This window comes from Anolis sagrei, chromosome 4, assembly GCF_037176765.1.
Source record: "Anolis sagrei isolate rAnoSag1 chromosome 4, rAnoSag1.mat, whole genome shotgun sequence".
Lineage (NCBI taxonomy): Eukaryota > Metazoa > Chordata > Lepidosauria > Squamata > Dactyloidae > Anolis > Anolis sagrei.
Window position 1 is genome coordinate 37,227,463 of NC_090024.1, and position 17,629 is coordinate 37,245,091.

At 40.0% G+C, this 17,629-nt stretch overlaps 1 protein-coding gene across 3 annotated transcripts in view; it reads left to right on the forward strand.

Annotated features, from left to right (window-relative positions):
• CNGB3 (cyclic nucleotide gated channel subunit beta 3) overlaps positions 1-17,629 on the forward strand; it is a 77,760-nt gene that overhangs the window by 24,817 nt on the left and 35,314 nt on the right. For all 3 annotated transcript variants that reach the window (XM_060775567.2, XM_060775569.2, XM_060775568.2), the window contains exon 4: positions 17,070-17,221. In XM_060775567.2, coding sequence (XP_060631550.2) covers positions 17,070-17,221 — 152 coding nt within the window. The remainder of the gene's footprint in view (positions 1-17,069; positions 17,222-17,629) is intronic.

Here is a 17,629-nt window from a genome sequence, read left to right on the forward strand (position 1 = left end):
AAGTGTCGGGAATTAGGATGATACCAACCTCGCAAATCTGTAGAAAGTCTGCTTCTAGATGCCTGAGGAAGAGAAATGATTTGGAATTGCTAGGATCATCCTTTCTTAGTTGGGGCATTTCACCCCCAAGCACCTGGCAAGCCAAAACATATGCCTGGTGAGCTGCACTCAGCTTTGCAGTGTAACTACTTTAAGGAACAGCACGTTCTATATAAGGAATAAGACTAGATGCCTTGATGTTGAGGCCATTTGGTTTTCAGTCCCACAGCAAAATAGATTTGAACTAGAAGAGGGAGGGCAGTTTGCTTTTGAATCTGTTTCAAAGTACACAAAGCAGAGGAGAAGGAGAAACCACCACATCAGTGAGGTAATTTCAAAATCCACCTGAGGGATTAGTTACAGTGATGCCGATGCCATAGCCATAGCCAGCTATTACATCAACAAGGAGGAGGTTGAAAGACTTACACAGGCTGACCATATGTCCTGACTTACTCAATCACAGAGGAATTATATCGCATAACTGGAACAGGCATTAAAACCTTGCCTGCTTCATTACTTTTCTTTTTCTGCTTTGCACTCTCTCCTATTAATACAGGCTCCTGCCCTGGAGTTTTGTGGTAATATTAATTTCTTCAAGAAAAATCTAAACTGTCTTAAGGGGATTGCACCTGTCAAAATGAAGAATTTTCAGATCCTAGGCCTCACACAGATTTTCTGCATATTTTAACCAAAATTAGAATTGCTTGTCCAAGTTAAACCAAATCCAAAACTCCAGATTTTGAGGTGGACCATCCCACCCCTAAAAAAAGGGATTTGCAAACAAATCTGTCTGGAGGGAAATGGACCAAGATGATCCAAGATTATTTGGCAAATAAATGACAATTCCCCTTAAATGTGGATGGCCCAACAAGGTTCATGCCTGTTAACTGCAGGGACTGAGCCATCCATTTTAAACCTGTCAAAATGCCTTGACCAAAATTTAAATTAAAATGCACTCTAGTTTATTGATCTATTTATATTTGCAGATGATCATATATCCTTACTTTGCAGTAGCTATGTCAAAGACTGTGTGAAAAGTTTCTGGGTGTTTTTTGTGGGGGGTTTTTTGTGGAGGTTTTTTTGGAGGGGGGGTTGTAAACCACTTTGAGTCCCCTCAGGGCTGAGAAAAGTAGTATATAAATAAATAAATAAATAAATAAATTTAAAATTATTCTGTCAAGAAATTGTATACTCTTCTATAAGGAGCAACTTGCTTCTACAAGGAGCAACTTGAGAAACAGCAAGTCACTTCTGATGTGAGAGAATTGGCCATATGCAAGGACATTGCCCAGGGGACACCCGGATGTTTACCATCCTTGTGCAAGGCTTCTCTCATGTCCCCGCATGAGGAGATGGAGCTGGAGCTGATAGAGGGAGCTTATCCGCACTCTTCCTGGAATCGAACCTTCATCCAGTCAGTCTGCAGTCCTGCCAGCACAAGGGTTTAACCCACTGTGCCACTGGAGGCTCAATTTGTAGTCAATAACAAATATATATAAAGCAGATAAATACAGTATGAAAGCAGGACCTGTTCATCTCCAGATCTCAGAAGATTAACTGGGGGTATAGCATGAAGTAGAGATACCTACCTGATGGAGTTGTACAAGGGGCTGCTGATAAGTCCTTGGCTTTGTGTTCTTTTTTAGTTTCAATGGTAATGAATGCTACATCACATGAAAGCCTTATGTGTCTGATATATGTTTTCAAAAATTTGTGTTTGTAGCTTATGACAACAGTGATCTAGGCATGCAGGAAAACAAAATGGTGGAGTCTAAGGCTATATTTACAGCAAATGAGAGCAGAGGGGCGATAAAATTCTTGTTTCTGCAAGGAAAGTCCGTGAAGGATATTCATGGTGATATGTTGCAGACATTGGGGGTCAATACCCTTCATATTCTACAGTTAAGAACTGGGTTGCCAAATTTAAAATGGGCCACTTCAGCACCAATGATGAGGAATGTCCTGGACGACCAAGTGTGGTTGTTGTTCCGAAGATCATTGATGCTGTGCACAATCTCATACTGGAGAATTGGCAAATTTCAGCTAAAGGAATATCAGACATCATGGGGATTTCTCATGAACATGTTTGTGTCATTATCAATGAACATTTGAACAGGAAGAAGATAGCTGCAAAGTGGGTCCTCAAATGTTTGACAACAGATCAGAAAAGAATGTGAGTGTAAACTTCCCAGTCCATTTGTCAGTGTTTTTGGATTGATAAGAACTTCCTGGATTAACTGGTCACTATGGATGAGACCTGGATTTATTTGTATGACCCTGAAACCAAGGAGCTGTCAAAAGAGTGGAGGCACAGTGGCTCTCCTTGTCCAAAGAAGTTCAGAGTGCAGAAATCAGCCACGAAGGTGATGGTGTCTGTGTTCTGGGATAAGGAGGGTGTGCTGCTAGTGGACTACCTTCAAAATGGTTCCACCATCAATGCAAGCTATTGCACTGAAGTTTTGGACCAATTGAAGGCAGTTGAAGGCACGGCAAGCTGTTCAAAGGAATCTTGTTCCTGCAAGACGATGCCTCCACTCACACTGCACAAGGCAAAACTGGTGGAGCTAGGCTTCCAGCTAGTTGATCACCCACCTTATTCACTGGATCTATCTCCCTCCAACTATCATCTGTTTCCAAACCTGAAGAAACACCTCAAGGGTACCAAATTTCACACCATTTGTGATGCCATGGCTACTATGGATGACTGGTTTGAGGCAAAACTGAAATCTTTCTTTTTGTAAGGCTTACAGAACTTGGAATACCGATGTAAGAAGTGAGTTAATATCAGTGGAGATTATGTGGAATAAATGTGAAGATTCATCTTATCTCGTTTCTTTCTGGGTAAAGCCAAAGGCTTATCAGCAGCCCCTCATATAACCTTTGCACAAAATTCAGGGTCCACCTTATGCAAACAGAACCCCATGCAAAGTTGAGAACCTCAGTGGTACTTGAACTAAAAGGGATGACATCAACACAGAATGATAGAGCTGGAAGTGACCACAAGGGCCATTTTGTGCAACCCCTGCCATGCAAGAATCCCAGCCAATGCTCTACTAAAATATGCTTATCCTACCTATGTTTCATGACCCCTAAAGATAGAAAATTCACTGTCCAGATGGAGAGTCCACCACCCAACATGCCTGCACGATTGAAGGCCAGCTTGAGGTAGTTGAAGCTCTGGGGTAATTCCAACAATAGAACTAATTTCCTTTTTGCAAATTGTGAATTAGGAGTGGCAGCACAGAAATGAATTAAAATAAATGAATACTAAAAAGAAAAAAACAGAATAGACAAATGGAGATAAATCTTCATGTAAGAACATACTTTCAGTTCTGTATGTTCAGAAAAACCAACAGCCTCATCCCATGCATTTTCATACCTTGACAACTCCATTCAGCCTAAAGTGTTTCATTCTGATTTAATTTTTTCTACCTCGGCATTACCATTATACCCATTTAAGCTATTAAGTTTTTGCAAAGATTTGAAGCAATAGCCTGCCTTTTCTAATTATTCCTGAAAGGCTCATTAAAGATGTTTCAAACTGAAAAAAATTAATCACTGCTTAATAGGAAAGCCATGTGACACAGTTCCTTCTGATTTCTGTGAAAAGTGAAAGTCCTGTAAAAGATGATTTCTTACTTATTCTGTAGCGATTTAGTTTGGAATTTTTAAGCAAAGGGAGTGGGATATATATACATACATACATACATACATACACACACACACACACACACACACACACACATATATATATGCAAACACAATAGAAGTTGGGTTGTTGTAGGTTTTTCAGGCTGTATGGCCATGTTCTAGAAACAATAGAAGTGTATTTTTTATCACCTCAAAATGTGGAATCTAGAACACTAGCTGATCGTGCTTGTGTTCTTTACCATTTCTCCTACCTTGCCCACATCATAGAGTTAGTAATTAAAGCAGGTGGGGAGGGGGAGAGAATTCAAAGTTTAATTGGATACCTCAGTTGGAAAAAATTTATCATTGCATAGCAAGTGAATTGCTTTCCTTAGAAAATTCTGAGGTGAAGATTAAAAGATTTCACCACCTGCAGTGATGGTCTGTTAAAGACAACTGGGGAGGAAATTTCCATGACAAACCTTTAATCGAAGCTGGAGAAATCTCTAGCAAGTCACATATGCTGTTAGGGGAATTTGAATTATGATTAAAAGCTATCATTTATCATTCAGCTAAGCTTCTTGTGACACCTTTTGTGGCATAAGCTTTCATGGGTTGAAGTATATTTCACTAAACGGATGGGACAAATTATTACCTAAGTAGGTAAGCAGATATGTCACATAGCTAGGCCAGCCTTCTCCAACCTGATACCTTATCATTCTTACCTGGAGTTAATGGAAAGGGGAGAATTGTGGTCCAGCATATCTGAATGGATCAGACCAAAGGAGACTTGCCTAATTATATTTGACCCAAGATGTCAACCTACAATCTTTGCATTATCCCAACAGGCATAGTTAGATATAATGTAATATCTACATACCTAGCAATGACTCATCCATTCTATATTCCTCATCTTGAGACTTCCTCTGTGGATCTCATCACTTAAACATTAAGTCCAATTTTTGGATTGTCTGTATTCCTCCCTGTTTATAATTTGTTATTTACTTATTATTATTTTGCCACTTAACCAGCTTGCACACTGCTGTCAAGTTATAGCTGATCCAAACAATGGTATTGTAAATTCTGGCTGTTGTTTTGTTCTAATGGATTGACACAGTGAGCTTTGATTTTATACCCACACATTTAAAGTTATGGCACAATATATAAAATTTGACAGATCTCCCCCTCCCCTTCTTTCCTCACTCATAAGATTAAAGAGCTAAAAATGAAGCAAATGATAGCAGACGTGTAACATTAGTAAACAAAACACAAGTAGTATGTGTGTGTTAAGTGCCTTCAAGCTGATTCCCAATGTGTTATTTATTTATTTATTTATTTACAGTATTTATATTCTGCCCTTCTCACCCCGAACGGGACTCAGGACGGATCACAATGCACATGTGCACAGCAAATATTCAATGTCGTTTTTGACATACAAGTCATACAGACAGATAGAGGCCATTCAGTAGATCGTGGAGGTTGCTTGATTCGGTCACAGGAAGAGCTGTCACTTCATCCACTATGATGCGGAGCCTTTTGATAGTAGTATTTCCTCCTTGCTGTCCAGCACTTTTATGGTGTCATAAATTAACCTCCCCACATTAAGTGGTCCCTAATTTGTCATAGCACAGCTGTTTTTGAACTGCTTAGGTGGACAGTAAGCTGGACTATTTTTTAAAACAGCTATTAAAAGATGGGAGCTCAACCCCAACTCGGGCTTCAAACTTGCCACCTTTCAGTCGGCAGTGATTTACTGCAGCTGATTAACCAGCTGTGCCACCAGCCTGGCCCATGATGACCCTAAGGTGAACCTATCATGGGGCCTTCTTGGCAAGATTTGTTGGAGGGGGCTTTGCTTCCCTCTGAGACTGAGAGAGAGTGCCTTATCTAAGGTGAGCAAGTGAATTTCCATGACTGAGCAAGAATTCAAACTCATCTCCAGAATTGTAGCCCAGTGCTCAAACCACTAAGCTATACTGGCTCATTCAAATTATTACAAAATTTAAAAATGAATAGTAAGGACTCAGGAGTAATAGACATAGAAGCTATGAAAGCAGCTCCACTGGTAGTTGATAAGTTTCTGGTCTCAATTCAAAGTCCAGATTATCATCTACAAAGCCCTAAACAGTTTGGGTCCTGCCTATATTCACGACCACATTTTCCCCTATGAATCAGCACGGGCTCTAAGATCTGCTGGGGAGGCCTTCCTCTTGCTTTTGCTACCATCATAAGCATGGTTGGTGGGACGAGAGAGTCTTCTGGCTCTGGAGCCCCCTTCCCAGGGAGATTAGGCTAGACCCCTCTCTGTCCGCCTTCCGGAGGGACCTGAAAACCTGGAGGTTCTAGTGTGCATTTGATGATGGTTAGGCCTGTTCATGAACGCCCAGCCCTAACTGACCGATACATTATACTCAGCACTTTATCCTCAGCCCTCGCCTTACAATCTGCTTTTTGCACAAGTGCTTGCCCAGCCCTCTCTAATTCTGATTATGCCCACCCTATTTCTGGTCACTGGTTGTAGAAGTTGCTTTTGATACATTTTATTGATATTTTTATACCCTGCTGTTTTTAATTGTTTAATTGGACTGTTATATGTTATTGTTTTAAAATGTGTTTTAGTGGTAAATTCTGTTGTTTTCTTTGTACTTGATCCCACATGTAAGCCACCCTGAGTCCCTTCAGGGAGATGGTGGCAGGGTATAAAATTATTATTATTATCATCATCATTATTATCATCATCTCACAATTAGAGCAGTTTTGATGTAGAAAACAATAGGGTGAGGCTTCTGTATCATAGCTGCATATTACTTGGTGCAAACCACATTAGTTCTGAATCACCCTTCTCATTACCAAACCAAATACTTCAATTGGTGGCCTGAAGCTGGAGTATTTTCCCCCAAGAAAATAGGCCTGAACATCTTGCAGGTTATACTCTACAAGCAGTCCCATAGATTGTTTGGCATTTTGGTCTGCTCTAACCAGATTTTATCCAGCTGCTCACAGGCTAGTCATAATTATGACTAGTGAGATATGTGTCCACCTTGCTGGGTCACAGGTCCAGCAGGCCTGCATCAGAAGATTTCTTTTGATTAGACAGTGGTTTGGAAATAAGTATCACAAAAGCTATATAGTGATGGATGGTTTACTTTAGCCTCTCCAAAATTTACTCATGCCCAAAAGTTGGTATTATAATCAGAGCTACTAAACCAGCAATTAATTATGCTATTAATCACTGTGCTTACATTAATTAAAGCTCAGAGGAATCACCTAGTAAAATGAAAGCCGCATCCATCTAAATTCAGCATGTTGTTGGAGCATGAAACAAGTTTCAAGACACCACATTAATTCCATGATGCTTCAAAATAAGGAGGGGAAGAGAAATGTATATGCAATCTCTAGTTTGTAGATATATATTTAAATAAACTATGTTTTACTACCAAATGGATCTAGGATGGGCTTGTGTCCTACGTTATACAAAGAGCTGAGCTGATCTCAATTTTCTCCACTATGGTGAGATTAATTCTCTTCCTAATTACATTGTTTTATTCAGATCAGGTAATATATGCAAATATGTAACCAGGTATCTTTCCTGACATTTTTATTTGTGTAAGTCATGATGCATTTCTTCTTCAGATATTCATAAATGTTCACACTAAATGGACCCTTGCTAGCTCAAAAACCTTGGAGGGCACATGGGCCACATTTTAGTGCATCACAGGTATCAACAACCTTATTAGAGGGCCTTGGGTCCCTCTAGTCCAGTGGTTCTCAACCTGTGGGTCCCCAGGTTTTGGTCCACAACTCTCAGAAATCCTAGCCAGTTTACCAGTTATTTGGATTTCTGAGAGTTGAAGGCCAAAACATCTGGGGACCCACAGGTTGAGAACCACTGCTCTAGTTTTTTTTAAAGTCCATATGGTCCCCAAAATAAATACATTTTGGTCCTGAATCAACCAAAAATCCTCCAAAACCAGGCTGAAAGGAAAGCCAAAACAATACATTGGCAGGCATTTTTTTTTTTGGTTCAGTCAACTGCACATTGGTAAATCTCACTTATACACTAGGTTTACTGTAGTGAAATCTAACTGTAGGATTTAAGACACTGTCACTTCAGAAATCTGGAGAAACTGAATATGGGATAATATAACTCTTGGGAGAAGGGCCTCCCTCATACCTTCACCAAATGTGTTTATAAGGGTGGCGGGACAGAGGGAAAACTGTCTTTCAAAGCTTTCAGAGCTTGGGCAGGCTCATTTAGAGTGATACAATCTTTCATTTACACTGAACCTATGATTCTTAGGGCTTTTTAGTTCATAACACTTTCCAATGCTTGGAAATAGACTGACAGCCAATAAAGTTGTCATAACTAGCACTTTCCATTCTAGCAATAAGCTTTAGTCTTCAGTCTGGTCAAAGCTTCTAGACCAGTTGAAGTTTTCACAAACCTTCAAAAGGCAATCCCACAAGGCATATGTCTATGGCCATATCAGACATCTCCAAACAATAAATTAAGACATTATTTTAATAGGGCAAACATTGTCCTGAGCACCACTGAAACCTGCAGGGGTGGGTGGGGGGTGGCAAAGCAGAGAAATAAGCTTAGAAATAAGTCCAGGACTACATCCAAACTGCAAACTAGCATTTTCAGGAGGAGAAATTATGATTTCTTAAAGAGATTGAAGAGAACTGTTATATAGCTTAAGACTGAAAAATTTACTTTTTGTACTAAAGTTCCCAGAATTCTTTTGCCAATATAGTCTGTATCCAATGGAACTTTTCTAACCTCACACATTAAGTTCTTTTGAGGTTCACTCTCATTTTTCTTTCAAAGTTCAGTAAAAGTGCAGCTTCAATAATACACAAATTGTTTTGCTTAGCTCCAGAAAAGGTTAACGTATGCATTTTGTTAAGAGATGACAAAAGAGCAGAGGGACAGGCAAAAAGAAAGATGTAGAGGAGAGAGAAAAGCAACATGGGATGATATAACTAAACACAGATATCCACCTGCATAACCATCAATGCCAAATAGTGACAAGTTTTATGTTATGGGTTGGCAATCTTTAGCCAAAGCTGCTTGAATTCCCAAATACCACATTTTTCTTGGAAAGATCATAGATGAGAGGGATGTATTGCACAAATATATATTTGTTGGGATACACTCATTATGATGTATGAGTCACATAAAAAGGTCCTTTGGAATAGCCTCGATTTATTACAAATGTGCAATCACACTATCAAAACATGAAATAATTACATTTGCTTACATTTGAATGACAGCCAGAAAATCCATCACAATATATTGCTTCAACAAGAATACAGTTTCTTGCACTGAGAATGGATGAGAAAAAGTGGATGCCTGGTTTAAACTCTCAGGTCTTGAAATCTGAGGCAGGAAAAGCTTACCACTAAGCCTGTCATTCCTCAACTGAGTTTTAGGGTTTCATTAATTCAGTTTGAAGGAACTGGTCATATTCCAAAAGAAATTAACTGACCAAATAAACCAAGCTCCTGAGGAAAATAAGAATGGAGCAACTTTCTCTCCCCTCGCGAACTGTGGCCATTTTGTTGAGGTGCAGTCTAAACACAGTTATTTGGAAGTAAATTAGGATGTCATCTCTAAGGATGAAAAATGCTGTTATCTGTGGAGTTGTCTAAATTTGGATTAATACTCTGCTATCCTATGTTTTTATTTTATACTGTCCCAATTTCTCTATTCTCCTTCTATTTTCCCCTTTGTCTCCAGCAATCTTCAATTGCTGCAAACTGAATTTAAATACAAAGGTAATGTGCACTCAACTCAATAAGGGAAGATGAGAAGAGAGGGTAGGATCTTATTCCCTATAGGGTCAGGGAAAGGCAAACTGCTGCAATAGTTCCTTGCTTGCATGTTCTTCTTCATTAGTAACCTTTGTCATCTTGACAAGACTTTCCTAGCTACACATATCCCAATTTTCATGTGTGAAATACTTGAGGGCATTAAAACAGATGAGAGATGGATAGTATATCAGTGAAAGTTTGTGGCTTTCCTATAAGTGGAAGGATAATTGTTCCCTGGGTTTTATTCTAAAATTAAAAGAGACTTTCCAAGGTGCTCTGAACCTTATTTCCAGTTTGGGTTTTGATCATAGAGAGAGAGAAGAACAAATATATGACCTCTTCACATGGCCCTTGGGGCCATGCCATATCACCAGCAGTCACTGGTGAAGGGGAAGGTGCAAGAGGCAGCTCATGGCATCTTGCGTGCCCTCCCTCCTTCCCCCATCCTATGGTGGAGGGCAACCTCAGTGGCCTGTGGCCCAGGGATTTTAATGATAGTGATAAATGTTGTTATTTTTATGCTTATTTTATATGGTATATAATGTGTTTATGCAATGTGCCTGGTTTATTGTTTATATGTTTGGGTTGGAGGGGGGGTAATGTGTTATTGTATTATGTAGGTTTTGGTTTTTTTACTGTTTGTTTGCTGCTTCAAGTTCCATCTGTGGGAGAAAAGCGGGATAAAAATAAATAAATAATGATGGGGACTGTCTCCATCAGATGGGGAAAAGGACAGCAACGTAGGTTGCCCTGTCGCCCTTTCTCCCATCATATAGGGCAATGGAGTGGAAAGTGAAGGGAGCTCAATTGGAGCTACCAGACAAACACTTTCCTGGGTTGTTGTAGGTTTTTTCGGGCTATATGGCCATGTTCTAGAGGCATTCTCTCCTAGGAGGGAATGCCTCTAGAACATGGCCATATAGCCCGAAAAAACCTACAACAACCCAGTGATTCTGGCCATGAAAGCCTTCGACAATGCATTAAACACTTTCCTCTCTGTTGTGTAAAAAGAAGCAACTTGTGACACTTCCCCTCCCATTTGGGAGGAATGTGGGAGAGACCAAGCCAGCATCGTCTGATGACACTTGGCAGGCTCTGTCAACAAATAGAAGAAAGGGGGAAATAAGGCCTTGAAGAGGTCTTTATAGCCTTTGTAAAGAGGTAGTGGCATGTTCCTCTTATTTCTTTGTTTTGAAGCAGTTGGAACAAGGTTAGACAGACTCTAACAGCCAATCAGTAGTTCAGGGGACAGAGGCATGCATGTAAACTTTGGCTGTTGTTGTATATCATCTCTTTGGATGCCATAAGCATACGAATGGAGACTTACACTCCACCAGCATGGCACAGAAAACATGGAGTAATGGTTTGAGCATTGGACTGTGGCTCTGGAGGACAGGGTTTGAATCCTCAATCATGGACACCTACCGGATGACCTTGGGCAAGCAACATTCTCTCAGCCCCAGAGGAAGACAAAGGTAAACCCTCTCTGAACAAAACCTGCCATGATACAGTTACCTTAGGGTCGACATGAGTCAGAAATGATTTCAAGACACACACCAAGAAGAAATATTATGAAATTAATGAGACCGCCATAAGTTGGCAAGCACTTGTGGGAGAATCCAAGTGGAAACAGATGGGCAAGTCTACATCAGCATTCTCCTATCAACAATAAACTTGATTCTGCCTTAATTACTTGTGTGAACATGACCACAAAAAGAGACCCGATCCCAAAGCATTAACCTATCCACAGTATCCCATCAAAGTCACAAAGGACCACAAAAAAGGCCAGTTGTCATATTATTTCACAACAGAGGGAAAGAATGAAAAGAAAACAGTAATTAAAACCCATGCCCATAAGGTAATGAAGAGGGGATTAAGTGGCCATGTATCACTAATCCCCCAAGTACACTGAACAGGAAGTAATAAAAGAGAGAAAAATTATGAGCAAGGGAGCTTTAATTAACACCACAGGAATGTTTGCTGAACAGAATCTTGGCAATAGAGGAGGACATTGCTAGATAACACAGTGCCATGCCGAGTACAGTTTTAATTTTTGTTTTAAGGCAATTGCACAGAGACAATGTTCCAGCAGTGTTTCAGGGGTTCCACAAGCAACCTTACGTCCATTTGAAATATTTTAGAGAAGTAGGCAGGGATGAAGGTACATTAACTGCACATGCTAGAAAGCATTAACATATCATCCCATGCAATTATCATTTAACATGGACACAGTTTCTTCTCTGCCCCTTTGTTTTCCCAGCTACTTCAAAACAAATAATTTTGAGTAGGATTTTTTTTACCTCCTGCCTTTTTTCAGTTCAATGCATGCTACATTTAAACAGTATTTAAAAACGTGTGGCATACAAACATTTTTAAAGTAATTATCATATATACTGATTTCCCATATATGTTGAGGACAGGTCTGGGGCCAAAATTATGGATTTTGATAAACTGAGGGTCATTCCATTGAGAGGAGGAGGCACAAAGACCCCTTTAGGGCCAGGTACCCAAGCCACCTCCACTATTTCACCACCCAGACATTCAAAAAGGCCAAAACAGATGCCACAACAGAGAAAGTACAGGAGATTGGTGCTTCTTTTAAATTCTCCCAGGATGGACTAAGCTCTTGCCTTTTGTCTTTCCTCTCTCGCCTATAAAAAAGGTGATTCCCTTTTTATAAAAGGGAAGTACTGTGTCAACCTACATATTGGGGGATGATTTTAAAATTATAATCTCTAGATGTATACATTAGAATATAGAGTAAACTATATAAAAAATTTAAACCAGCGAAAATGTAAGTCATTAAAAAATTGAGGGAAAGAATATTCAGCACATTATACAAGGCTTGTTCCCACTAAGCAATCAATCCTCAAAGCCTGCTGAAACAATAAAAAACCCCTCTCTCTGTGGAACCATAATAATGGAAGTGCCAACTGCTTTGGAAAGGGAATTTTAGAGCCTGAGAGAAGTCACCACAAAAGCACTTTCCTTCATTCAACCAGATGTACCTGTGAAGGTGGTGGAACAGAGAGAAGTCTCTCCAGAAGAACTCAAAACACAGAACACTTTGTATATGTTACTTCAAATATCCTATTTACTTTTAGTTATGCTGTGTGTATACTCACACACGCATAGTTTGTATTTATTGATTTGGGTATCATTTCAGGGCTTCATGAACTCACTACATAAATATCTAAGTTTCTCTGCTTAAAATAATAACCTTGTCTATTCTTCCTCAATTAGAATTTCAGTCTACTTTTTGCCTGACAACACCTTTTGACCACACTCTGATATTGCTTATCCATAGGTTTCTCAGTTTCCATCTGTGAGATGTTGGAGGGTCTGTTCTATCAATGGCTGCCAGTCCTGGTAAGATCTATATACGCCTGCCACTGCCAAAGGCAAAGTGTCATACTGGATCTGGGGCTGCACTGACCAAATATACAGCAGTCTAATCTGACAATGTAGACACTGCTGGCATACTGTCAGAATGGAGTCCGCCAGAAAACATCATGTGATACAGGACTACTTCCAGTGGGGCTCCATCCCAGCAGCATGTTGGCAGCACACTGGCAGTGCACCAAGAGGAAGCCCCATGGATATGGGTGACCGATTTCAAGCAAAAATGTTTATGAGCATCCCTGCTAGAATTCTTATGGGCAGGCCAAAGCAGGCAACCTTTGCTTCTATTTGCAGCCCTTTCAAGCCCTCATTTTATTGATGTTGTTTTAACTTGTTGTTATTGCTTCTCATGTGATTTGTATGATTGTTGAGTGTGCTGTGTGGTCTATCTGAATTTGTTTAATTCATTGTTGTATTTTTTATGGCATTGAATGTTTGCCTTTTATGTTGTGAGCTGCCCTGAGTCCTCTTGGGGAGATAGGGCACAATACTTACTCATTGAAGAAGCTGGGGGCAGCATGGGAAGAAGCCCGAGACAACTTGACCTTCTGGCAAGGAAACTAGTCCAATGTGGGCTAGGCAAAACTACGGTGAGGTGGATCTGTAATTGGTTAAGTGGACGAACACAGAGAGTGCTCACTAATGCTTCCTCTTCATCTTGGAAAGAAGTGACGAGCGGAGTGCCGCAGGGTTCCGTCCTGGGTCCGGTCCTGTTCAACATCTTTATTAATGACTTAGATGAAGGGCTAGAAGGCATGATCATCAAGTTTGCAGACGACACCAAATTGGGAGGGATAGCCAATAGTCCAGAGGACAGGAGCAGAATTCAAAACGATCTTGACAGATTAGAGAGATGGGCCAAAACTAACAAAATGAAGTTCAACAGGGACAAATGCAAGATACTCCACTTTGGCAGAAAAAATGAAATGCAAAGATACAGAATGGGGGACGCCTGGCTCGAGAGCAGTACGTGTGAAAAAGATCTTGGAGTCCTCGTGGACAACAAGTTAAACATGAGCCAACAATGTGATGTGGCGGCAAAAAAAGCCAATGGGATTTTGGCCTGCATCAAGAGGAGCATAGTGTCTAGATCTAAGGAAGTAATGCTACCCCTCTATTCTGCTTTGGTTAGACCACATCTGGAATATTGTGTCCAATTCTGGGCACCACAATTCAAGAGAGATATTGACAAGCTGGAATGTGTCCAGAGGAGGGCGACTAAAATGATCAAGGGTCTGGAGAACAAGCCCTATGAGGAGCGGCTTAGGGAACTGGGCATGTTTAGCCTGAAGAAGAGAAGGCTGAGAGGAGATATGATAGCCATGTATAAATATGTGAGAGGAAGCCCCAGGGAGGAGGGAGCAAGCTTGTTTTCTGCTTCCTTGGAGACTAGGACGCAGAACAATGGCTTCAAACTACAAGAGAGGAGATTCCATCTGAACATTAGGAAGAACTTCCTGACTGTGAGAGCCGTTCAGCAGTGGAACTCTCTGCCCCGGAGTGTGGTGGAGGCTCCTTCTTTGGAAGCTTTTAAGCAGAGGCTGGATGGCCATTTGTCAGGGGTGCTTTGAATGCAATATTCCTGCTTCTTGGCAGGGGGTTGGACTGGATGGCCCATGAGGTCTCTTCCAACTCTTTGATTCTATGATTCTATGATTCTATGATTCTAACTGGAAAACATTGTGAGATGGGAGCCTATGACCAACCATGGTAAGGGGTGAAGCTGGACACTATCCCACAGTTTCCTTTGCTGTCCTCCGGCTTCTGGGCCTCCATCTGATGAGGTCCTGGGTCCTGCTCATTCAAATTGTGAAGAGATATGCATTCTGTGGGAACATGCTCCTCTGCCCATGAGAACTATAGACATCATTCTCTTCCAGGCAAGACTGATAAGAGTGTATAACAAAAAGCATAAGTTATCCAAAAAAGCTGTGGGAAAAACTAGGAAGGGCAGCAAGCTACATTTTGTGCCCTTTCAAACAAATAGCATTCCCATAATGATACAAATAGGGAAACTTGATTCCAGCATTTATGGAAAGGCAGCCTATTTTTCTTTCAAAATGGCAAAAGGCAGAACAACAGTTTTATTTCCAGCTGATCACTCAAACTTTGACTTTCTACATTTTCCATACTCAAGAGAGTTGTGTAAAATGGTAAATATTTGGTTACTCATTCAAACTAAAGCCAATTTATCATATGTTTATGATCCACCCATTGCAGTCATAAGGGTATTCTCTATGTTGCTTAAAAATACATTAACATGCTTTGCAAATATTTAAATTAAATGCAGACTCCTTCTGCAGCTGTATTCAGATCTATTTTTCTTATGCCCCAATGGATTATCTTTCATGCTATGAGTGAATAAGGGTCAGGGGGCTACGGCTTCAATGCAAACTCAGCACAAGTTAATGTACTGAGTCAGTTTTATGTACATGCTGTAACTCAAAAATCAGATTTACAAAGAACAAATTCATTTTTCCAAAGGATGAAGGTATTGTTCATGGGAGTTGTGTTCTCCATGATAGTGTTAGCATTAAAGCTGCAAACCTTCATTAGTTCAAATGTTTAGTTGTGCTTAATTGTAAAGATGCGCGTGTGTACATCACTTTTCCATCTTTTCTCCTTTAGCTTATGAGTCCAATGGCAGGAAATAATATGGAATAAGGCACAAAAGAATCAATGTACACTTTCTTGCAAGAGTACAGAGTTTTCTCCTATGTTGGCAGGGGGTTGGACTGGATGGCCCATGAGGTCTCTTCCAACTCTATGATTCTAAGATAACAATATATGCCAGTTTAACTACCTAATCCTATATGCATTGATTGTCATATTGCTTGTGGCAAAGGATGATCCAATGAGCTTCCTTACCATTGTCAGCCTATTTACTTTTCCACTTTATGAATCAAGTGTAATTTGGACATGAAAAATGTCTTTCCTTCGCCTAATTTAGAAGTATAGCTCTTTGTAAAAGGTGGACAAGGTCATTGGCAAGAGGTGAATTTCCCCCACTCATCCTTCTTGCATATTGCATATATCTGAGACAGCCAATTGCTCATATGTCTTTATTACCAGTGGACGAGCAAGTCATACAGAAGTGAAAAATGTTATATTGAAAGTAGTTCTTCATATGTTCATGGTAATAATGCTACATCATCCTATGCCTCTGTATATTTATTTTTTTTTATTTACGTCATTTATAGCCTACCTTTCTCAACCAAACAGCGACTCAAGGAGGATTACAGATTGGCATGATTCGATGCTATGCATTCATAAAACTGTGATTAAAAACAGTCAACATAACAATATAAAAACATATATAAAAACCATTAAAACATGTAGTCACCAATGTCATCTTGTTAAAATCATTTTCTAGTAACATCGTCTGGCCATTCCATGTTCATCATTCATAGTTTCATGTTATCTATTCCACTGCATTCTCAAAAGCTTGCTCAAAGAGGCAAGTTTTTACCTTTTTTTTTTTTGAAAGTCAGGATGGAGGGGGGCAATCTAATACCTCTGGGGAGGGGGCCATCACTGAGAAGACTCTATCCCTTGTCTCTGCCAATCACGCTTGTGATACACTGTATTCTGGAGGTCAAGGACTCTGGATGTTCCACATAGGTTACTATATGTTTTTCTTTTCATGTGTTTATCCCACTCATATATAAAGTAAAGGAGTATGCATGAAAGGTGTGCCACATTTCTGTCAAGCAGAATTCTCAGCTTTCATTTACAATTCATGAACTCATCAGCATGAAAAATCATCTTTTCGCTTCCATACAAGTCAGGAATGATAAACCAAGAAGAAACCTTGATTTAAGATTCCAGGATGTCAAGGGAGTGGCAAATTAGGAGGCCTACTTTGAACATAACATTAATGTGGGGCTTTTGATAGCTACTATGAAACAACTTCAAAATATTCTGCTAAGGAAGCATAGTACAGGACACTTGTGAAGACCTGAACTATGTAACAAAATAACATCAGCTACTCAAGGCAAAGGACTATATATGTCACTCAATGCTTCCCTGGTAATCATATGTTCTTACTTACTATATTACTATTTAATTATTTTGAATTAGTAAAAATTATTGTTATTTGCTATGTGTCAAACTTATATCAATGCTGTAATTTGTTTCTAACTTCTCAACTGTTCTTTCTCATCCCATCCATGCCCAAATAGTGCAGAGAATAAAAGACCAGGAACACCCATAAATGAATATGCCCAAGAACAGCTAAAAGAAATTGTCAAGAAAATGAAAGAAAGGACAGCTGTGTATAGAGAAAAGCTGACAGATCCCGTCATCTCTTCTCCCGAGCCCAGTCCAACAGCCAGTAAGTCAATTGAAATTGTATCCTGCCCAATATTAGAGGTCCCATCTATACTGCCATATTATACGATTTGAGACTGCATTATATGGTCAGTGTTGACTCATATAATATACTTGAACTGCACTGAACAGCATTATTTGAGTCTAAACTTACCATATAGTGCAGTTTCAATGTAACAGTTGGGGCCTTGTGCTATGAAAAAGAGAATACCAGGTCCTCTATCAACAGTTGGTTGTGCCAGTGTTAAGCTCAGGGCATGTGAGAGGCACATCATGAAGGCTGAAAATCCACACAGATTGTTCGAGAGCATTGATTCAGTGTCCTCAAGAGGGTCATCTAGTGAGGGCTTGTTTAGTGTTTCTGGAAATGGCTCCAAGGTTTGATTCATTATCTCTTCCTTGCTGATCTAGA